Here is a 24280-nt window from a genome sequence, read left to right as displayed (position 1 = left end):
GTCTAAACTGAGTCTTACTGATTGTGTGTACAAGAAACAAAAACAGAAGTGAGTAAAGGGCTTTCAAAAATACATTTGCAACAGAAGTGTGCAGGTATTAAATTATTTTCTGTTTCACTGTACTTCAGCAGCATTCACTGCATCTGCTTCTGTTGCTGCAGCTTGATATAGCTCTAAAAAATACTGGTTTCTATTGGCTTGTCAGAAAGCTGAATAGGGCAATCTGATTTTTCCCTGTTTCAGCTCAGCTGATACAGTCTTGGAAGTATGAACAGTAATTGAACAGGATGAAGATTTCCTGTTGACTGCTAGCTTTTTTTTTTTTTTAAGAACTTGTGACAAATCAGGCTGGCAGAACAGTGACAGGTGGGAAAAGTTATGTAAATATATGACTGGTCTAGTGTTCCACTGGGGAGAAAGTCCTATTTCAGATGTACTTGAGACAGCTATAGCAGAACCTTGTTAGATTGACTATAAATAATATTAAGAACATACATTCACAGAACAGCAGCAGCAAAGCCTTAAGGACCTCCTACATTACAAAGTACATGTTTATCCTTGTCTTGTTCTTTTTGTTGCCATTGAATTCCAGGTTTAAAAAACACACTTAATACGTTGAATCATTAAATTACTTCTGAGGCACTGTAAGGGTTGCCTTGTTTTCCTCCAACATAGTTAGAATTTTTAAAAAGTCTCACCTTACTTCAGCTCTTACAAAGCCAAGAGGGCTACCTGGGTTCTTGCAGCTCTCAGAAGGATGGTACCTCTGCAGTATCACTTAGCCCCCTGCCTACCTTGGACCAAGTTCAAATTCAAAATCTGCATCAATTTATGGACATACAGTTCTAATCTAGTCTATGACAATTCTGACCTAATTATGGAAAAGTTATCAGAGGTTTTATAAAACAGATACAATGATCCTGCCCTTTCAACACTAAACATAAACAATAAGTATTTATTTTGGACATTTGTTTTCCTAAGGTATCCTGGAACGTTTTCTCAACTTTATAAATTATCTGTAAACATAGAGATTTTTTTGAACCATTACTAAAATGCTTTTACAAGATGGCCCCCTCTATACGTTATAGGTGTTATGCAATTAACTGGTCAATTGTGCACTTACCATGAAACCAGCTACATGTGCAAAGTATGTATTATGCCAAGAGCCAATCAGCTATAAAGTTAGACTTCAAAAATGTGTAATTTGCATGTGTATCAGGATGCGCCCCCCCCGTAGCTGGGAGCCCCATCAGCTGACAGGGCTCCCAGCTACAGGGGTGCACCATGCCCAGCCAGGGCTGGGAGTCCCACAACTGAGGGGACTTTCAGCTCCTGCAGCTGCCAACTCTGGGTCCCAGCAGCACAGGGACTCAAGAGCTCCACTAGGTGTCAGGGGGACATGGCTACCCCAAGGTTGGGCAGAACCTCCAGGACTGGGAGATTGCAGTAGCTCTGATTCCCCAGCCCCAGGGCTTTCACACATCTCTAAGGCTGGGGAATTGCATCAGCCATAATTCCCCAACCCCAGGGATCCATGGGGTGCCCTTGTAGCTGGGAAACCCTCAACTGAGGGAGCTCCCAACCATGGGAACTTGCTTCTTGACAGTGCAGGTAGAGTCCAGGACTGGCAGGAGGCATGATTGTGTGGACTGCGCATTAGATCCCATTGCACCTTTACCTGTATGCGTAGAGGCATCCTATTTAACACCACAACACAAAGCCTCATTTTGATAGCTCTTGATAGAGATCTTGTGTATCACTAGGCCCAAAGATCAATGAGACTCTTAAGAGAAACCTCACTTTCCTCTCCCTTTCTTCTTTTAGGGGTAAAATATTAGTAAGCAATAAACATCTTTAGGTTTCCTACAAAATATATATGGTTTGCCATCTACATTTTTCCTATAGTGTCTCATCCTATAATACTCTAATCAGGCAGGAATTTTAAACCCATGATATCTTGCTCAGGCCTATAGCTTTCAAATTGTTTCTTAGCCTATAATTTGTAAAGATTTTTCCTTTACTATGTAAATGAATGCAAGGCTGTCTTGATGAGTGGAAGCAGACAAAAGCTCAGACACTTGTGCGGGGGCAGATTCCCCAATTCATTTTAATGTGATGGTAACTCTGATACTCAGCTGTTCACTTTTTCTTTTTTAAAATAAACGACAGACAGAAAGCCTTCCACAGTGGTGCAAACTGGAAAAAGAAAAAAGAGAACTTCAAATAAAAAAACATTAATGCACATCATTAATTCTCCTTGCTGGTAGTGAGCCTACGTGTATGTAAATTAGAGCTTTCTCCTGCTCAGACACCCAAACAAGTTCCCTGTGATCCTGCAGTCATAGATCTGTTTTATGACAGCTTTCTGTTTCCATAGACATTGTGATGCTACGGATTCACTTTACACTCCCTTCCAAATTAAGTAGGGGAAAAGCTATGAAAACACATCTGGAAAAGTATCCTAAAATACATGCAGAATACTTTAATTAGCAAAAATAGGAAGGACAACTTAATACAGAAATTATCTGAAAGACAGATAAAAAGCTTCTATTTAGGTTCAAATGCTCAAAGCTGTGAAGACATAAGGTGGCTGCTACAATTTCTGGGTCAGAAACTCCTCAATGGGAGCAACAGGACTGCCCTAAAGATAATATAAGTTCTGGTATTGCAGGAGTTAAGTCAGAAGGTCCCTTTGCCTACTTGGCTTAGACACAAGCAAAGAATGTTAGGAACCAAAAGTTGGGGAAGTGATAGGGAAGGACCCTATGGAGGTCCTGAGCAAGCAATGTTCTGATGACATAAACGGCAGTTCACCACATTGTGTGGGTCTACCCACATAGGTGGGTCACAGACTTCCTTTCTGAATGAAAACTGAAAATGTTTTGAGGACTTTGAAACAAACACTGTGGGCAGAGACCAGGACATAGCATAAGGTGTAGTTGACTGAACTGAGTAAGTCTAGTGGCTACAACAAAGAGCCAGATGAAAATACTTTTGCTACCTCCATCCCTTTATCACAAGGGAATGAGCTCGATACATGGAAGTCGAGAGGGCCACAGAGCAGTACTCTGGCTGTGGAAGTGTGAATCTGTAGGCAACTCCTGTGCCAGACAAGCTCGTATCTTCTAGGAACTCCAAAAGGAGGGTGCAGGAGATGCCACCAGTGACGCAAGGAAGGTTGCAGCCCCTCCTCCCCCTCTCACAGCCAGGATGCACCACAGCAACAGCTGCCAGGACTTTTTGGAGTCCTCAAAGCAGGTAAGACTCTCCATCCCCACTGCTCCTGACACCCCCTTCCCTCAAGCGCAGGCATCGCCCTTCCCCTCCCTTCCCCTCTCCTCTTCCCCAGTAGGGGTTGCCTCTGGGTGCAAGAAGGGGGGACACTGCTCACTGCTACTGCTGTCCCCAGCTGAGCTGGGGGTGGAGGAGCCCCGGGGCTGGTCCTGCTCTGCTCCAACTGGGTTCTTCGGTAAGCAGCTGCATGCGGTACCAGGCTTGTCTGGTGACAGCAGCAGCACGTGGGCCCTCACATTCAATGCCTGCTTCTGGACTGTGGGGGACGCTCAGAGGGTGACCAGGGAGAAGGAATGCCTGGCAGCTTGCTGCCGCTGTTGTCTTCAACTGATGTGGGGATGGGGGAAGCCGCAGAACTGTGGAGGACTGAGCAGACTTGGGGACAGCACCATCAGTTAGTGAGTCCCCCACTTCCAGAAGCTCCTGCTCCCTGCCCACCCCCTGGGTATCCCCCTGCTGTCTGGGAGCAGGCACTGAAAGGGGGTGAATGGGAAAATAACCCACTGATGCTGCTATCCCCAGCCCTCCCTCACTCTGCCCAGGTCTCCCCGCAGGTGAAGCCCCCAGGCAGTGAGGGAAATAGTGAAGGGGGAGGAAGCAAGGATCTGGCTCCTCTGTTCAGCCATTCCCCACTGCCCAGCTGGAGCAAGGCAGGAGCAGTCCTAGGGCTTTGCCTATCCCTGGCTCAGCTGGGGACAGCAGAAGCAGCAGATGAGTCCCGTCTTCCTCGCCTACTCCCCAGTTCGTTCTCAAGGTGTCCCACTCCAGCCTGAGGCCAGGGGACCCAGGCATCCGGGGCTGTAGGAAATGGAGTTGCTAGTATGTGACATTCACTGTGGAAGGGGGGTGTGACTGCACCACTGCACCCCTCTCAATCTGCCTGTGTACGGGACTGCTAATAAACTGTATCGTATACATATCTATACCTATAATTTCAGCAGCCTTTTCTTTATATCAAAGCAAAAAAAATTCTACTTCAAATACAAATGATTATCTGGAAACCATTTAGCACCAGAGACCAGGGCATGGAAGCACCCATTTTTCTTGCCTTCAAGCTTGTGATATATCTAGAATGCACCACACACGCTTACATCCATGGAAACACAAAGTGGGGTCAGTGGCATTACATTTAAATGGAGCATATTGAGCTCTATGTGTGCAGTCAAGATCATAACTACTAGAAGACACTGATGTGCAATGTCCTCAGTGTTTTTCTTGTTCACAGGGCTGGATATAGCTTGTTGCAGAGCAAAAGATGACAAGAGTTTTTCACAGAAATTGTGTCATAAAATATTCAGTTTACTGTTCTTGCCTGGGGTGCAATCTGTACAGTCTTCACACACTTGCAACAAGAAAGAAGTGCTGGAGTCAAATGTTCATATATATTAAATGTTTATACTTTGAAAGCCTAAAAATGCAAAAACTAACCAACCATTTTTTCTGTCCACTGTATTCTCAAGGCTTAGTATTTTGTACAAAAAAGAAAAGAATTGTACACACTTAGTAAATTTAAACAATTCTGAATCCACCTGACAGATAAGGAAAAATATAATAAATAGCCTTCAGGAAGCTGTAAATCATAATTTAAAATAATAAATAAATAAAATACCGTTTGAATGACATATCTAAAAGTCTTTCTGTACCCATTTAAGGACTGATCCAGCAAACACTCATGCACCTGAGTAACTTTATTCTCAATAAAGTCCAAATGAAATTACTCACAAAAATAAAGTTACTCACATGCATGAGTAGAAGATCAAGCTCTCCAGCATGATCTCATTCCTGTATCACTTTACAGAAATCTGTGACAAGAAATATTGGATATGGACTTCGATTTTTAATACTGCTCTAATAGTAATGATATTTCTTTAAACTCTCTCCTCACTTTCCTGGTCAAGGGAAATAAACTGCATTGCTAACGTATTCTGGTACATGTACGCATGCAAAAGATATTATGCCGTGAAATTACACTGAAATTACCTTCTTTGGAATTTTACAGTTTAGAAATGAGATTCGGCTACCAGCCTTAATGTGGAGCAAGGATGGCACCCAGTGGCCAAACAGGTTAATCTCAGATATATTTCTTATTGATTTGTATGTTCTTACCTTTCCAGAACTGTTTAATTGCAACGAGTATCTAACTGAAATGCAAACCATTTGGTGCTGTCTAAAAATATTTAAAGGGACATTATGCAGCTCATTCTGCCAAACTTTATCTCCAGCTCTCTCTCCCTCTCTTTGTGAAAAGGAGTTTTTACATTAAAAAAAATTGTATAGTGTTACCATTAATATTTTTAAACCAATTTCAAGAGAAAAAAAAGTTAAACATTCCCTTCAGTATCTGCAGTCAAAACATTACAAGAAACCAGGAAGTCAAACATATAAAACCATCTTGTATGTTTTTACTGCCCACCTTGAGAGAAATTTTTTTTTAGTTTTAACATCATTGGGAGGTTAAAAGGGAGGTTATTGGTTCTTTTTAAATCACACTCCTTTAACACACAAAAGCTAGTCATAACATTTCCCTTGCAATATAATTTCATGAAAACAAAATATTTTTTTACAAGAAAAATTACAAATTTACTTAATTTATTTGTTCCTGCAATAGCTGAAAAAAATCTCAGTAAAATGTTCTTATAAAGCCAGTTTATAAATGTTGTACTCACACTAGTGAGCATTTACACACACAAGTAGCCTAATTGATGTGAACAGATCACTTGTGGGATTAATTGCTCACTGTTGTGAGTGGTTCGATATCATATCCATGATAAACATCTTTACCACATAAGCAATAGTTCCTTGAGTTGGGGAGTCATTCTGAAAAAAACATTGATTTTCAAAATTGTTCTGATTTGACACAAATGTACCAAAATGCTATTTATTCCTATTTGCACACCATTTATACTATCACCTTAAATTTACATGCAAGTGTTCATGCCTGAAACATATTATTTTATCATTTGACAGGTGTTCATTTCTTTATTCTAAAGTAGATATTTCGCACACTCATATGACTTCTCTATGTACCATATGCACTACCTTTCTTGCCTTGTGGTGGGGTGTATACAATAATGCTGGACTGAATGTATTCCTCAGAGCTTTTTGGATAAAAAGAGATTTCCATAGAAGTAGATAGCCAATCAGATGGAAGGAAAAACAATAGCTATGAGTCATTTCACCTTCAGCTACAGGTAAACCAATATTCCTAACGGTTACAGCTTCCAATGTGTTTTTCTAAGCTCCAAGGCAATAATGTTTTTGGACACTACAACACATTCAACAAAAAGATATTTCCAATATGTATAACAGAGTACAGTATGATAAAGGATAGCAGCAGCATAACATACATGACTTTTTTTCTTAGCATAGGAACAAACCTGTCAATAATATAAACCTGTTTCTTACATCACTCCCTGTTTAAACTCTCATCCTGACAGTAGTCAAAATAGCACTACAATAGCGAGAACAATTGCCTAATGAAGTGAAAGCAGATAACATTAGAAGGGGAAAATTGTTGATATTTTAGATGCCAAATTGGGCATTTTCTTAAGAGCCTATAACACAGAGCAAACACTTTGTATATTACTATAAATCAATCACTAAATAATATTCAGTCTTTTTGTGCTGAATCCTTTAAAACACATAGTAGAATGTCTTATTCGCCCAGTATATAGGTTTCATTTTCCTGTTACCTACAGTAATAATTTTTATTTCAGCAGGTTATAGATACTGCTATCTAGGTGCTTTATTTTTTTTAAATGAGATTTACACCCTAGTCTGACTATAATGTTGTCAACTTTGGAAATACTCATTTATTATTGAATGTTTTAGTTATTACATTCCCTCACTCTAATATTGATTTTTGGCATTTCCTTTTAACACATACTGTATAATAAAAGAGAAATCATTCTCTTATGTAATGTTATAAGATGGTTCTACTGAAACCCCGCCCCCGCTTATATTCCATAAATTTTGGAATAATCTCCACAGAACCTTATTAAATGGGTGAGAAACCCTATTGATTTGATCCCACTAAGTTGTAATGGATCCTTTTCATAACAAGATATTACACCAATATCCTAAGATCTTTAAATAAAAGAGTGGCTAGCAAGCTCAGGAAAAACACAAAAATCATCTTGCTTTTCATTCCAACCCAAAGTGGGTCCCAGTGCTTTTTGGTTAGGACAATAATAACAATATTATATAGTATCTTCTCGTTCAAGTTTTACAGAGATGTTTTAAAGATTCTCAAATCCATCCTGAAGAAGTGGCTGCTCTTCCTCAGTCCCGTGTTGTGACAATAAAATTGCTGAGAACTTAGCTAGCTAGTTAGCAATACTTAGATTGATGAGAGACCCCATATTAGTACAAAAGAGAGACAACCAATGTCCTGGAATCTTACTATTCATCCTGTCATTCAGGGAAGTAGATTTTGTCTATATAAAATCAATATGGTTCAAATGGATTAACTATAGCTGTTCAAAGATTTTTTTATTTATAATAATAAAAAAGAAACTTCAGTTATTTTGCAACATTTTAACCTAATTTTGATAGACTATAAAGCTGGTTAATGTTTTTAACATTTGAATTGGGGAGGGGAAAAAGGAAATCACAATCTCTTTTGCTTTCTATTGACCAATTGCAGAATAATTCTAGGACAAAAAAATCTCTTAATAAAAACGTGTAATTTTGAGTCTGTGTTCTAAAGACAGAACAGGACACAGGTCTCCTGATTTATAGCCTAAACACCAGACTACAATTTCTGATGAGCACACATCTTTGCTCTGTGACCACAAAAGTTTTCTCAGTTTTCTTGAGGTGTTTAAAAATCTACTGCAGTACAAACACAGGCAAGAGAGAATAGGTTTTGTCTTACTGAGCTGTCTGCATCTGGAAATCTTGTGGGTCTTAATCCCAACAAAATCTGTCAGAGAGGCTCACAGTCCATGTTGATAATACCCTCTACAAAGAAAGGGAGCTAGAAATCATATAACCTATTGCAATCGAGAAAATGAAGCTAGAAGCAGGAAACCTATTGTAGATTATGTGGAAAAAGCTGGGGACTATCTTAGTACGCAAGTTGAGAAGTGGCTGGAGAGGTAGGTGGGTCAGAAAAAGCAATAGCTGAATAAGAGGAAGGATTAAAACGGTTTAGTGGATTTAACCAGATTATAGACCATTAAGTTCTGATTTTTGTTGGTTTCCATGATCACTAACCCAATAAAGGCAGTCCAAAAGGCACCTTTGCTTTGCAGCTTACATGTGTAAGGCAAGATAGTCAATGGTGCAGAGAATATGAAGTTAAGTGTGGTTTTCCATTCCTTCAGAATGTTCCCAATAAATTGAAAGGCTTCTGTTCCTTTAATTCCCCCCCTGATTGATTACATTTAACCAAAGCTGCCCTTAGAATTAGCTTTTCTTGACCTTGGCTGCAGGGCACTACCATTAGAGATTACAGATATCATGGGAGGGCTGGAATGTTCTAGCCATGATGGTCCAGGAAATGTATGCGGCAAGGATTTTTTGCAGGGTTTTTTTTTGGACTAACTGTATAGCTGGCAGAGAGGTTTGACAAGTGCCTTTCTTCAGGTTTTAGAAAGAAGCACATACAAGCTAAATTAAAAAACATAAAAACGGGTTGTGTTTAAGTCTATGTAAATGAAGGAAATCTTTGCCTTCATTACCTTTGACCCATGCCTTTTGCTATGGGATGATTTTAACAGGGTCCTTATTCTTCAACAACCGCATCAAACAGAAATCAGTTACATTATACAGTGTATGCACCAAGTCCTTTTCTCCTTGCTTCCAAATCACCTACCAACACAGGCACTTCCAGTAGGAAAGCAGTATGAACTCATAAAACAACAGTTATCACAAATTAATTATGAAGTTCTTACATTGCATTGCTGTCTTCTATGTGGAAATGGCAGTGAGAATATGCCTTGCTTTACCCCTTGTGTACATGGCTGTAGTTGTAGATCAGGGGTGCCCAGCTGCCAGCCCATAGACTGAATCCAGTCCCCAGAGCCATGCCATCCAGGCCATGGTGACATCACTCTACTGCTGTCAAATTTTTGGACCTGTGGGGAGCTCCACAGGCCAGATAGTGTGGCCTTGCACACTGCATCAGGCTTGAGGGCCCAGTCTCAGCACATGGAGCTGAATGGAGGTGGCACAGCACGTGGGACCTGATCCTGGCATGGGGAGGGGGACTAATGTCCCTATCTGGCCATGAGGCCTAAAGGTCAAGCACCACTGATGTAGACCATTTCTTAAAAAGGAAAAGAACAGACATCTCAGTACTAATCCCTAAGGCCATGTCTACCTTAGCACATTTTCCTTAAAATTTCCCATTGTTGTTACTATCACTGAGGCCAGACTAGGAAATTTATGAAAAAATTAGTAGGCACATACCCTCTCATATATTTCAAGGATACAGCCAAATTGCCTGTACCTAAAATGGCTTCTGTTATCAGCTTTTGGGGTCCCTGTAAATACTCGCACATGTGAGTAACCCTGGGCACATCTACACAAGACACTTTACTCGAGATTAGAGCAAATTACTGTGCAATAAGCGTTACCTTCTACACATGCAGACGCTTACTGTACAGTAAATACAAGTACCAAATTTAGTTGGGAGTAATTACTGTACACTATGGCACATGTAGGCAGCCAACTGGAAGCAAATGTGCTCCTAGTCAGCCAGGCAGCAGGGCGGGAGATTGCTCCCTACACCCAGGATGTGCCTGCTGCTGGGGCGACTCTGCCACTGAAGCCAGGTCAGGGACAATGTTCCCCTACTCTGGCAGCATGGAGCTCCCAGCTCTGTGATCATGGAGCAGGGCTGGCAGATTCTTACTGTGATCATGGAATGGAGGCTGGGAGCTCTGTGCTGTTGGGGCAGGAGGACATTACCCTTGCTCGGGCTCCGGTGGCAGAGCATGCCTCGGCAGGAGGCAGCTCCTGGGGGCAGAGAGCAATCTCTCAGGCCCAACCAGAAGACACGTGTCTCTTGGACCTGTGCTTCCTGCCAGCTCCTGGGCTAGCACCCAGGGGGAGCAAGAACTTCCCCTGGCTGGTGCAGAGGGCTGGTGCAGGGCTGGTAGGGGCAGGAGCAGACTGTTGCCATGAGCAGCAAATCTGTTCTCACTTCCCCACATATGCAGACACCTGCCTGAGGTGGGTTTACTCTACAGTAAATTATTTTAAACCCACCCCAGAGCACCTGCATGTGTAGATGCACCCTCTATGTACTTAAGAAGATCTACAAACCTGAAAAGGACAACTTATGCATAAGTGTTTGTGGAATTGGCACTTAAGTGTGCAATATTTCCTTCTCCTGGAAGTTACAATAATACACCCTGGGCACATCTTCATGAGATGCTACGTCACCATAGCAATGAGCTACAGTGATATAGCTCATCACAATGGTGACGCACAATTAATGGGCAGGGGTGACTAGTGCCTCCTGAGTCGGGGGGGGGGGGGGGCACAATTTGTGGGTGGGCCTGCCCTGTCCTGAGTGGTGCCGAGTCAGAGGCAAATTTCGGGGGGGGGGCACATGCCTCTCCATTCCCCCGCTACTAGTCACTAGTGTTGGTGGGCAGTAACTGTGATCCCACCATTACTGCACAGTAGCAACAAGTACTAAAGCAAGTACTAAATGACTTTAGTAGATGTGTAGATGTACATGTGTAGATGTGCCCCCTGTGCCCCAGCCAGCTGGGAGAGTGGCATGTGGTGATGGGGGAGCAGGCAGTCCTGTGTGCTGTGGAGCCCCTGTGCTGAGGCACCCTGCATCCCAGCCAGCCACTCCCCAGCTGTGCTGCAGAGCCCCTATACTGAGGCACACCGCATCCCAGCCAGCCATGGAGCAGCTGGTTGGGGTACAGTGTACCTTGAGACAGGGGAGCAGCCAGCTCCACTGTCTCCATGTGCCTCAGTGCAGGGGCACTGCAGTGCAGCTCCTACGCTGATGCACGCAGAGACAGGGTAGTATCCAGCCCAGGGCTGCCTGCTCCTCCATCTTGAGGTACTCTGAGCCACAGCCAGCTGGGGAGCACTCCCTCGTCTCTGCGTTTGTCCCGGCACACACCACTTTGGCATGCTTTGTGCTGCTTTTTTCTTCAGGTTTTTTCTGCTACCAGGAAATCCTGGCAGCAAATTTTGCCCCAGTACTGAAAATTAGCAGCACTGCACACAGTTTAACATGCAACATGTGCCGTTTGTGGCACCACAAAGAGGTCTGTAGTGCCACAAACTGCATGTGCCTGAAGGTCTGGATCTGGCCATTAAGTTCATCTGCATACCATTCTAATTTTGTTTGTGCTGCCCACTGAGGCGTATCTAAGGATGTATGTAAAATTATAGCAACATATAAGGGATATAATACACTAATTTTATATTACTACAGCTGTGTGCTCAGAGTATTGAACTAATTTAAATAAGTTGTCTATTGTCATCAACGTGTCCAGCTGTTTATGTTGTCAAATAGAAGAGTAGTACTTAAAATCTGTTTGGGCTGAATGGTCTTAAACTTTATTTAGTGAGAAATCTGAAAATGTTTGAGAGAGAGCATATTTGATTCTTCACAGTTCTCTGTACCACATTTAGGCTGGGCCTTTATCAGTCCCAGTTCAGTCAAAATAGTTGAGGCAAACAAGATATATTATTAATACTACACTCTGAATCAAAGACTTTGTAAAGCAGGTGATTCATTATTTTTGTTGTGTGGCTCTCCTGTGTGCCATTTGCCCTACAAAAGGGAATATCTAGCAGGGTTCTAAATAATGCATCACAGTCATTAAATATTGATCTGGCTTATACCATTCACAGCTGCACAATTAGGTTAGCTTTTTAAAAATAGGTTCTTATATATTACACATCAATAGAGAAGAGTTTACATATTCTCTTTGGAAAATACATTAGTTAAAATGTAAGGTGATATATTTTTGTGAGAGTACTTTTTATTTGATTGTAAAAACCAATCACAGCACTTATTTAATCCTGACTCAGAATTCAGTGCCTCTTATTATAAGTATCCATTCCTGGGACACAGTCCTACATTCTGTAGTTACGCAGGATGGCTTTCTAAATCTGGCTAGTGCTAGAACCAGGACAAGACTATGTTTCAGAACTGGAGAGCCCTACATCTCAGTGAGAAGGAGCCAGACAGTACACTGCTACAGAAAATAACCAAGCCAAGGCTAAACAGAATTTGGTAAACTGAGGCTACTTCATTTAATAATAGTATATTTTTAGTCAAACACTAATAACAACAGAAATTAGAAAAGTCTACCTTGTTTCAAGTCAAAAGAAGGATGGGGGTGGAGGGGATGGGCAAGAGAGATTAAATCTCCATTCTAATTTAGAAATCAGGTAACAATAAATTAAAGAAATGGAATTAATGTACACCTATTGCTTGATTTACTAAATATATTCCTCCAATTTTATATTGACATAACTTACCTTGATTGTAATGGAGTTACACTTATGTGAAGCAGGAGAAAAAAGGTAGTAAATCAAGTCCAGGACCTTCATAAATTCAAGTCAAATGATTCTCAACATACAAGAGGACATTTCCATCCATAGTAAATTCATTCAAAATTTTTAAAGAAATGCACGTTACCTTAGTTGCACTTCTTTTGTCTCTACTACCCATGAATATTCTTATGATTGCATTTTACTAATGAGAACTTTATGTAAAATAGATATGAAGCTTGTAGAAAGCCAATTTAATATTTGCTTCCTGAAAGGAAAGTAATTGTAAGCACATGACTATAAAGAATCATGGTGCTCCTAATGGAGAACAGAAACAACATACCCTATTTTCTCTCATACTCATACACTTTTTTCCCAAAAACCAGCTGCTGGGAATTGCAGTTGCACATTATACGTGAGAAATACAGTAAGAGCTGCCAGTTAGAAGCTAAAGCAACTCACTGGGAACAGAATAATGAGTAGGCTTGGCTTCCTAGCTGCTGCTACTTAGTTACTTACTACAAGGAAAGTTCATTTTTCCTCTTTCTGACTTTCAAAAACAAATTCAGTATTTTATTCTATGCTGTAGGCAAGAAAATATGGTGATGTGACTTGTGTAATCAGTCTAAACCAAGCAACACAGATCTAATTTCAATTTTGAGTTCCAAGCTATCAATTTTTTTTCAAAAATTCCAAAAATGCTGAATATTTGTTAGCAGCAGATAAGTGTAAGAAAAACTTTCATGCAACAAAAAACAAAATCCAAAACCATCCCACCCCTCAGTGTTTGTTAAAGGTTATTTGATCAGCTATGGACAATAATGTCATGTTGTTAAACAAATGTTACAGGCAACTTTTATTTTATTTTTCACTTCTATCCACCTTCTACACAAGCAAAACCCATTTTCAAATGGGGATGTAATTATAGCATATATCCCAATTACAGGCATGACACCTGGTATTGATAGTAGCTCTACCAGTATAAACTTCCCTGATTTCTCTCTCCTCTAAAATTTTACCTACTTATGATTTATGATAATACAGAACAGCAGACTATTTTTTCATTGCATGCTAACATCAGAATCCCATTAACTATAAGGAATATTCAAATTAACTAAAAGGCAGGGTTGGGTCTTAGTTTCATTTGTTATTAATTGGGATAAGGAAACCATTGTGCTACACATTGTACACACAGACACACACACACAAGGTCAGGGACACCCTGCAGAAGACTATGGTACCTAGAAACCACCATGGAACAAGATAGAGAAAGGAAACTTTACAGCATATAAGGGTATGCTTTATAAATGAAGCGATATATGTAATCAGCTATATATATTAATATAGCTTTATAAATGGAGAACTGTGGCAAAGAGAAAAATCTTAGGCCTCCCTCTAACTTCAGTGTGCCCAGAATTCACTCACATAATAAGTTATTTGCTCAGGTTCTGAATCTAGATCTCTCAAGTCTTGCTTGTGTTTTTGCTGAAAAACTGAGCTTCCTCTCTCATTATAGGGACAAGTTCAGGTAGGATAAGAACATAAATTATATTTTCTCACTATTTCCAAGTCACCAACAGCAAAGTGAGTAGGGAAAGATCCATGGAGGTCAGTACAGCCATTTACTGCAGCCCTAAGTTTCATAAAATTTTGACTCTCATCCTGAACTTTTGAGATTGTGTGCTAGGTAACTTAAGTGCTAATGGATGGCAAGAATCAATATATTTTTATTATATCGCAATCCCATTTGTTAGTGAAAGTATTAGAAAAGGCCAATAACATGAATATGCAGTTATGATTCACATAATTTGATTTTGTGTTGAGATGGAATGTCCAGTTGGAGTAATATCCTGGCATGCCCATCAGTTCTTGGTTATTAGGAGAACAGTTTCTAATAATGTTAGCAATTTTAAAGAGAACAACCCAGTTCTCATATTTCCTATTAACAAAGAGGCATCTTTAAAGGGAGTCAGGAAATACTGATCTATCTTTAAAGGGAGATATTGAATTTCACCCAAAAAACATGAAAAACTACATGTACTAAACAACACTTATCTGTTCTCTGAAATCAGACATATTAGAATCTATGGCTCCTCCTCATGTTCATGAAAGATTGTTTCATGCTATATATTACTTGTCTATGCTACCTACTGTGGATTTCAAATCCCCAACCAATGGTAATTCTGCATCTTATCCCAAGTGTTTTTTCCAGAGCCTAGCAGCAGTAAATTTTAAATTAAGGAACTGCCTTTTAAGAAAAGTTAATTTTCCAAAGGAGAATAGCAGCAACATCGATAAAGGTGTCATTTGTTACTTCATGAACTCAGAAATAGAACTTGCTCAAATAGGATATATCTGGTGAATGTTAGCTCTTTTAAAAGGGCATTTATATGCACAGGTCTCAGTTGCAAGGGTTAAAGTTGATTTTTAGCTGGAATTTCATCCATAACCCATAGAAGCCTTGCTTACCAGCTCCTTGAATTTACTGTAATATAACCAAGAATAATATGCAAAAGTCTGAGGAAAAATAAGCCTCAAGAATACCTACTAATTTTTCTCATTCTATAAAAGTTAATGCAACTAAAAATTAATGTAAAAATTTCCTGGTGATAAATAAGGAAGAAAAAGATGAGACTGTAGAGATCACACATACACAAAATACATATATAAAATACATTTTATATATATAAAGATTAACTTAGAAGAAATTTACATGCTATAAACTAAAATACAAAATATAAAGGTTAAATGATCTTTCACCAACCCTTCCTTTCCCCCAGCATATATGACAATGTTAAATCCACACCTGTCTCAGGTTAAGTGCCTCTTCCCTCTCACTCTCTCACAGGACACATGGGCATTGAAGCCCAACCCTTTTAACCAACCCAACCCTCCCTGCAGCTTCTTCTGTGCATTGCATATGAATGATGACAATACTAATCTTCTCCACAGCCTGCTCTACAACTTGAACAGAAGTCCAAAAGACAGAATTCTCAAGGCATCAGGACAATTGCTGATAAGTATAATTTGAGTCCCTTCATGCAGATAAGGTCAGAATAACTCTAAAGTGCTCTGTTCACAGAGTTCTTGACAAAAAAACGATACCATAATGCACACACAATTAATGGCTTTACCCTACCCTTTGCTCTACATGGCATTCTTTACATTTTTTGTTGTTTCTACTGAGAAAAATGCAAAGTTGAAACAGTATTTTATTTTTATATGGACACAGGAGGTTCAGCATTTCTCATTATTTCACTTCAAGCCTGTTGACATTATAGTCATCTCTCAGATAGAACAGTTTATATAAACTCTTAGCCAGGGCCTAAAAGAAGAAGGAGAAATAGGGGTACAGTTGCATCAAGCAGCCATTTGATCACTCTCTCTTTTCTGTTTCCAAAATGGGAGACTAATTAGTATGTATCGGACCCCCAAATTTCTCTCGTAGGACCTGCTCTTAGCACAGTGAAACCTATGTATCACAAAGCCCTGGGTTTCACTCTGGCTTGATTATACACTTCCTTACCTCAAGTCATTGCATACATTTCTTAGGGTACTCTTTAAGAGGTAGCCAGGTGGCTGCTGAATTTACCTCTAGATAGAGGGAGAAGGAGCTGATGGCTGGACCCTGAAACATTTCTGTTAGGTTACCACTGATGTAGCTCTTTACATTTTGTAGGAATTCCCTATAACTTGCAGCTTGATATATAATGTGTTTTTTGAAGCCCACACACAAGATATTTGCTTCTCTCAAAATGAATGTTCACTGAAAGAAGGTGCTAAAAGACATGATTATATTTTCTAATACAGGGCTGCCAAATGCCACTCTATGACCTATATCTGGCCTGCGAGGGATTAACATAAGGCTCATGGGCTCCCACCTGGCTGCTGCTCCTGCTGCAGAGGCCAGCATCTCTGGGGCATGACTGCATGGTTGGAGGGAGTCCAGTAAGCTCACTGCTTGCACAGTAGAGGGTGGTCTTTCACTGTTTGTGTGGGAATCAAGGTGAGGGTTTGCCTGAACAGTGGCAGCAGTGGGAGACTCACACGGCAGTGGCAAGAGGGGGCAGCAGCAGGGGGGGCCCTTGGCCACACGGTGGTAGCAGCAGGATAGCTTGTGGCCCCTGGAGCGTGCAGATCATTCCATGCGCAACCTAGGGCGTGCAACCAATGCAGTATGTTTGGCCTCTGAAGTTGTACAACCCCCTTCTAAGATATTCTAACCTATGGCTAATATAAAAGTAAAAGCCATTATTTTTCTCAGCTTATCTAGATTCATTTTTGCTTTATAGCTGCTTTGCAAAATAAACCAAAACTTAAATCCTTACCTTAAATTTGTCAACTTCTGCCTTTGAACACGTTGCATGGTAAGACAGTACCTGACCCAGAACAAAATGAAAACAATACATTTTTCTTAGGGGACAAGTAGAAATTATAGGGCTCCTTGATGCTGTCTAATAAATGGATTTAAAAACACAATTAGGTAACAGTTAGGCATTATCAGTAAGCTTTTAATTAAAAGATATTTAATTGTAGGTTAACAGGTATACACTTGGCTTTTACATTATGATTGTCATCTAGGAAACCACGGAGAGTAAGTAATGTAATATTCCATGCATTTCTGTTCCTTTGAAGTCCTTCAAATTTAAAGAGAAAGAACACAAAACAAAAATTAAAATTGATTTTATATAACACCTCCTGTTAAGCTATTGAGTTTCTTATGTGCTTTCCAAAGATGCAGCACTGCTAGCAAATTAGTTTTTCCAGCCAACAGCTTTCATAGTCTTCAATGTGGTGTTCTGGAGATAGAAATTGTAGGCAAGTATAGAAAGGATGGGTCACACCTTTAGACACATTGTATAAATACTTGTATGCAAACCTGAATAAAAGATATGCCTGAAGCAAGGATAAGAGACTGTTGGCCAGAGCAGCTGGCCAGAGGCTGCAGAAAGCTTGCCCCACATCAGAACCAAAAGTTCCACTGTGAATGGGATAGGTATTTTTGGAGCACTTTAGTAGACAGGAGAACTATTTACATTACCAGAGAGAAAGTTTCTTCCTAAGCTCACATAACCGGTAGCTGATTTATGCTCTGAAACACTGACATTTATAGATATATATATATAAAAATATATAAATCCTCCCCTTACTCCAAAATGGTTTTTCTCCTACTTAGCCACAAGGGTGTTCTCTTCATGCATATAAATCTCTGATTTTTTTTTTTAATCACACTATCCTTTTCACCTGAGAAATCTTGTGGACATGAGTTCCAAACAGAGTTATGCTTTATCAGTAATGCAACTAAGTTGGAACTTGTTAGTTAGTTAGTCAATCAGTCAGTTAGTATTTCTTAGTTTTAAACATCAATGAATATCCCCAGAAAGGGTAAACCCAAGTTCTCTGTTTTACCTCCTTTATTATTTTCTATATTTATGTCTCCCTCTAACCAATACCTTTCTTTCTGCCTTATTATTATTCCTATTTAAGAAGCAAGGGATTTTTGGCAATATCTTTTATTGGACCAACTGTACAGTCAAGAGATATCGGAGACAAGCTATTTTGGCGCACACTGCCATTCTTCAGGTCTGTGCCTATTTAATTTCTCCACATATTTTATTTAAGTATTTCTGTTTACCTACTAATTTCCATTGCCAATCTTCAAATCTCATCTGTTTCTATCTTCTTTCAGAAAAAAATGACCAGAACTCTACACAGAATTCCAGGCAAGGACACAGCAAAAATTCAAAAAATGTCATTTCAGTATTTTTAAGATTTAAAAAAATCTCATTCATTAATATTCTATTGACTTTTGTACCATGTATATATTTTGAACAGAGCTGTTAATTTAACTGTTCACAAATGTTGCCTCAGTTTTCCCCTAATTTTAATCACTTTTGAATGCAGCTGCAAAAACAATTAATTCAAATTCTTTCTGCTGATGTGTATTAGGTTTCAGTTATCAGTACTACATTTCTTCTGTCATTGTGCTGCTCATTTATACTTGTTAGGTCTCTCCATTTTCTCACAATTGTCTAGTCTTTATTATTCTAAATCATTTTTTAATCATTTCCAAATATTGTCTCCTCACACTTTATTCATGTTCCTCAAGAATTATATTAAACACCACTTACCTGGAATAGGACCCTAAGGCATTCTACTGTTAATCTTTTGCCATATTGAAAGTTCATTATTTATTCCCACATATGGCATGGCAGGAGGCACAATTGTTGGGACTAAGGATCAGATCCTGTCTTGCCATTTAATGAATGTGAGCCAGGGGCTATAGGTACTGCTAAAAGCGTTCTATATAAGAAGTAGTGCCCGTATATTTGGATTTGAATCTCATTAGAGTTTATATCAAAATGCCTTACCTCATCTGATATCCAAGTCATTTTGTAGGTCTACCTAGATGAGTAAACGAGCAGAGGTACCTGCATTGTTTTGATTTAAGGAAAGGATGACTCAACATTAAATTATGATTGCCATTCAATTTCCCATTACTGACATCTATACCATAAGACAAGTAGTCCCTGTATATCTTCCAAGAAAGTAGCTGTATTTTAATTCTATTGATTAAATAATGGATTTTCATATCCTATCTAAACTTTACTTATTTTGCACCTGGCTGCACACTGTATTTGTTATAGCTTGTTTCTCTTCTCATGGAAAAGAATTCAATCCAAGATGCAATTCCATATTAATCAGCCAACTGTGTTGCCAATTGCATTGCGAACACCAATTAACTCTTATGACTGCAAATACAGAAGAGGATTTGCACTTTCTTTAAGCTATATACAGTATAAACACAAATGCCAATTATGCATTATGCAAATACAAATGCTGAAATGTGTATGCTTATATTTAAGAATCCAAGTAGTGCCATTGCTTTCAAAGGGATTTAAAAGTTAAGCCCATGTTTCAGTGTTTTGCTGAACAGAGACCACAGGGACAACGAAATATCTCCAGGTTTGCATACAAATTCCAAGTACTCTGTATATGTTTGTTTTTTGATACTGACTTTTACTTCTGTATTCAGATAAACTTCTGCTGTTCTTAATGAGGAATCACATACCTGTAGATCCTGTAATGTTGCATAAAATTAGTGGACTTACATTTTCAAAAGATAGGTACATTATTAAAATTATTAAAATTGTGTTATTAATCATATGTGAAATCCAGGACGTTCTTGGAAATTATGTTTCCTTTGACCAAAATTTCTCCAATATAAGCAGAATTTGCAAGTGCCTATTCAAAAATTTAGTATTAAATGATCACAGACTTCAGAAAGACAAGATACCAGATAGACATTAAGTATTAAACTACAGTTTAAGCAAGGGTTTCTCGTAATTGTATAAAACCAGACTGTAAAGTATAACAGAATTACAGAGTACATGAAATACAAGAAAAATATAATCTTCAGATATATTTGGGGTATTTTTAAATATATTACACATAATAAAAACAATAAACTAAGCCAAAACCTACTCAATGATTTATACTACTTTCTTTTACTAATACATTTCTCACATTTTTTAATAAAACAGTAAGCCTGGGAATTTAAACAAAATCTTGTTTTCCAGTATAGTCATTAATAGCCTTTTCAACCAGCCATCTTTTTTCAAAACAGCATGATGTTTTGAATCATGATGATGACTTTAATGAAACTCTCAGGCCTAAAAACTGAGCACCGCTTTAAAGATGCAGAGGTAAGGTTCCTGAATACGACATCATCCACAAAATACAAAGCTGTAAAAGCCTCTAATTTATAAGACTATATCAAGCATGCATATTTAAAATATATTCAATGGATAATGACAAAAAATCATTGTTCCCCAGTGAAAAACAAGACTCATTTCATGGCTGTAATACCAATGGTTCCATATTTCAATATGAAGTATATATCATAATTATGCAATATTGTGTTTTAAAACTGACCAAAAGATTTTACAGTTCTTTTGAATGTCAGAGAGACTCTAGGATACCCAAAATTTCATTCATATCCCAGTCCACTTCAGGAGGAGCAAGCTAAGTTTATAAGACAATTTCTAAAGCTCTCTTCTAATTGGGAAAAACATCTTTGAGCAGTCTTTGGTAAACCTTTTATGCAATTCCTTTTACTAGTTAGAGAATTTAAAAGAACATAGTCTTTCAATGTTGTTGAACCATTATAGAGAATGGAATGATTCACAGTATGTTTCCTAAACTAGTTGGGAAAAAGGACATAATTGAATAAAATACAGTATTATAGATCTCAGAGTAATTTCTACAGAACCTTGCTGGCTTCATCCCTCATAATTGTTTAGTTTGGGATGAGTTAAGAGAAGTAATGGGATAAGAAAAGCAAAATCTTTCCAACAATTTTAGATCAATTAATGTACAATTCCTAAAGTTTTTAGTAATACTGGGCATATCTACATGAGACACTTTGTCACCATAGCAATGAGCTACAATGACCCTTAAACTCTTAATTTCAGTTTTCCCTGACTTTTCCATCTCTCATTCATTTAATGGAATAAAAGAAAAGCAAAACCTGAATAAAAGAAAAGAAAAACCTGAATGAAATACGAAGTTCTAGAAATTTTCAGTATTTGGTATACTGAAAATTAAACACAAACATAATAGTATTTGCTAATACATGCATCATGATATCTCCCTAAGTATCCTTTCTATCCTCTTTCAAATCTCTACCCAAACCCCATTTTTAACTTACTTTCCACTGGGGCCTTCTTTGATGTATTTTCTCCCTTAAGTGGGAATTTATCAGCTTCATTCACAATATACTTTTTAAATTGTGTCTCTCTCTTCACTATCCCTGTCTTTGAGTTCGTTTAAGGGTGGTTGTTCATTTGATTTATACTATTATAAGCGCTTCATGACTTGGACCTTGACATCCTTTCTCACTGCTATGAATTCACATTTCAAATATATAGCTGTAGACATACCATATGATTAGGATTCAATACTTATCTGCTGTGTGTGCCTTGTGAAAATTTACTTAAGCTGAGAACTACGCCCATTACAATTAATATTCCCTGAAGTAAACCTCTTTGCAATGTTTTTCTAAAGGAACAAGAATTTGGAGTGGACAGCAGGGGATTTTTAGAAAATGATTGACTACAAAGTTTGCTGCGAAAACTCCTGTACTAGAACAGTCTTTCATATACAACAAGAATAGTTTATGGAGAGCAATTGCTTTTATCAAATACTTACATCAAGAGCCACAGATTGTTTTGCCCATGATTTTTTCACCTGGTCATACATTATTGTGTTGTTGATACCCAGGCCACAAAAAATAACAAAAGCCTAACAAGAAGAAAAGAATTAAATTAAATTACCAACACAAAATGAATGCTGATTTAGTTATTTCAAAGAACAGGATGAGAAGCAAACTAGAAAACAAATATAAAATTATAGAAATATATGGTAATTGTGTTTATGGCAGAGATATGTTATCTGAAGGTCGTTGTCTCAGACATGAGAGAAGAAAGATGAGATACCAAGGATGCTGTTTAATTTGGCTGCAACTTTTAACTTAGCCAGATCCTTCATGCAGAAGGGGCGCCAGTGGTGGTGGCAGTGGATGTAGCTACCACAGTCACAGTGGCTACTGTGCATCTTGGGACAAGGGGCTGCACATCAAGTAAGCACTTGCTCTGGTGGAGGTAAGCAATTGGCAGTGGATCAGGTGCCAAAAGGCAAGCAAGGGACGTGTTGGCAAAGCCCTTCCTCAGCCCCCGGCCACCAATGGCCATATTTACTGGAGCCTCAGGTCCCTGGATTCTGTGGCAAGCCAAACCCAACCACTAATCATGCCCCCAATTCTCTGAACAGCTATAAGTCCAGCAGGCCAGAAGGAATTGTTTGATGGGCCAGATCTAACCTGCTAGTAGTATATTTTACACCCCTGACTTCATGTCTTGAGGAACAACTAGCAATAACACATACAATGCACATCTTTAATTGTTTTAACCTGGTGAGGAGTTGGTATCGACACACTATTCTGCCACAGCTGGGCCCCAGACTACTATTGATATCCCATTGCCTTCCTTTCTTTCAGGGCTAAGGGGATATTAAGCAAGTGTTCATTTTAAAAATATCATTCCTTTCCCCTTTAGCCATAGAGATTTTTGATATGATAAAACCCCAATTTGATGGTCTTATTACTGTCATTTTTACATAGCTTCTGACCTAGAAAATGTAGGGAAAAAAAATCTAAAAAAAAGGTACCAGTGAGGATGTTTAATGATTATCCAATTTAAATGAAATTACATAAAAGACAATTATAATGCCTTTTCTTATTTGTTTTTGTTTATAGAAAAGCCAGGGTGCAAGCAGCTATCGCCCTTGTGCCTCCCTAAAAAATTTAATGGCAGAACAAGTTGATAGTGAACAGATGTCCTTGCCCCTGGTAATGCTCCAATTGCCTGAAAATGTTTGTGCAAAGCTAGTTGTTTGTGACACTTTAAAGGGGAGGACAACTGTTCAATTACTGCATGACCTGAGAAGTGCCCTGTAGGATTCCCCAGATTGCAGATGTGTACCTGGGTTGGGATGCTGCAGTGTGAAATGTGTGCTCCAGGAATCCCCTTCAGGGGACTCCTGGGGTAGGTATCTGCAGGCCATGGAACCCCCATGGTGGTTTCCCCACTTGCACACCCTCAGTTGGGGCTCAGCAGCATGAAACCCCTGTCCCAGGTTGGACCTCTAAAGCCCTGGGAATGGCAGGGGCCTGACTGTGCAGGAGAACAGTCCTGGTGACATCTGTTTGTACTGTTCAACAGCATTAGCTTTGCTGGGACACCACTAGCTGATGGGGCAACAAAACAATGGCTATTTGTACTGTAGGTGCACAGAACTTATGCTGATAAAATAGACGGTTACCACAAAATGAAGTACTTCTTACCTCAAATAGTCTCTGATCGGCATCATCAAAAGGCTTCCCATCAAGCCTATTCAGCACTTGAGCTACGCCTTTAAACAGAGTTGTTAAAAAAAGTTTATAATATATGTATATAAAATTTATCATGCAGAAATTGCTGTCCATTACCAATAATTAAAATATGTTCTCACTGAAAAACAAAACTTCAGACATTCATGATGGAAAAAATAAACAAATGTTAATATTTGAAACATTGATGATTTCTTGTGATTCCTTTATCCAGGGAATATATTACTTTTAGGGATTGTCTTCACTCTGCAAGTGCCATATTTGCTACTTTACACAGTATTGCATATGTTTTGCATGGAAGACTAAGGCCCAAATTCAGCAAGGTATTTAAGCTGCTTAAGCAGCTGTCAAACTAGGAGGAGCTATGAAATACCAAGGACTAAAGGACTTCATGTTACTTATGTAAATTTGCTGAATCAGTGGCTTAAACTTAGCTAATTTACTATGACCTACATATAAGTCTCTTTCCCCTATGACTGGTCCAACTATTTGTTTAGTCACTTAATACATAATTCTATTAAGCAACTTGAAGGAAAAAAATCTATTCAAAGCTGCTGG

At 38.9% G+C, this 24280-nt stretch overlaps 1 protein-coding gene and 1 long non-coding RNA gene across 2 annotated transcripts in view; one reads left to right on the top strand and one right to left on the bottom strand.

Moving 5' to 3' along the window:
• Nucleotides 1-24280, bottom strand: part of PDE11A (phosphodiesterase 11A) — a 260304-nt gene that overhangs the window by 89107 nt on the left and 146917 nt on the right. Inside the window, exons 8-10 of the mRNA XM_059727249.1 lie at nucleotides 23678-23745; nucleotides 21985-22077; nucleotides 17103-17153 (exon numbers count right to left, since the gene is read on the bottom strand). Coding sequence (XP_059583232.1) covers nucleotides 17103-17153; nucleotides 21985-22077; nucleotides 23678-23745 — 212 coding nt within the window. The remainder of the gene's footprint in view (nucleotides 1-17102; nucleotides 17154-21984; nucleotides 22078-23677; nucleotides 23746-24280) is intronic.
• On the top strand, nucleotides 17203-19936 carry LOC132250387 (uncharacterized). The gene is made up of 2 exons (XR_009462084.1): nucleotides 17203-18357; nucleotides 18464-19936. It is a non-coding gene; the product is annotated as an uncharacterized LOC132250387 (long non-coding RNA).

The sequence above is a fragment of the Alligator mississippiensis genome, chromosome 4 (assembly GCF_030867095.1).
Source record: "Alligator mississippiensis isolate rAllMis1 chromosome 4, rAllMis1, whole genome shotgun sequence".
NCBI classification, from domain to species: domain Eukaryota; kingdom Metazoa; phylum Chordata; order Crocodylia; family Alligatoridae; genus Alligator; species Alligator mississippiensis.
The sequence above is the reverse complement of the archived record's forward strand: the minus strand, read 5'-3'. Positions and strand labels throughout refer to the sequence as shown.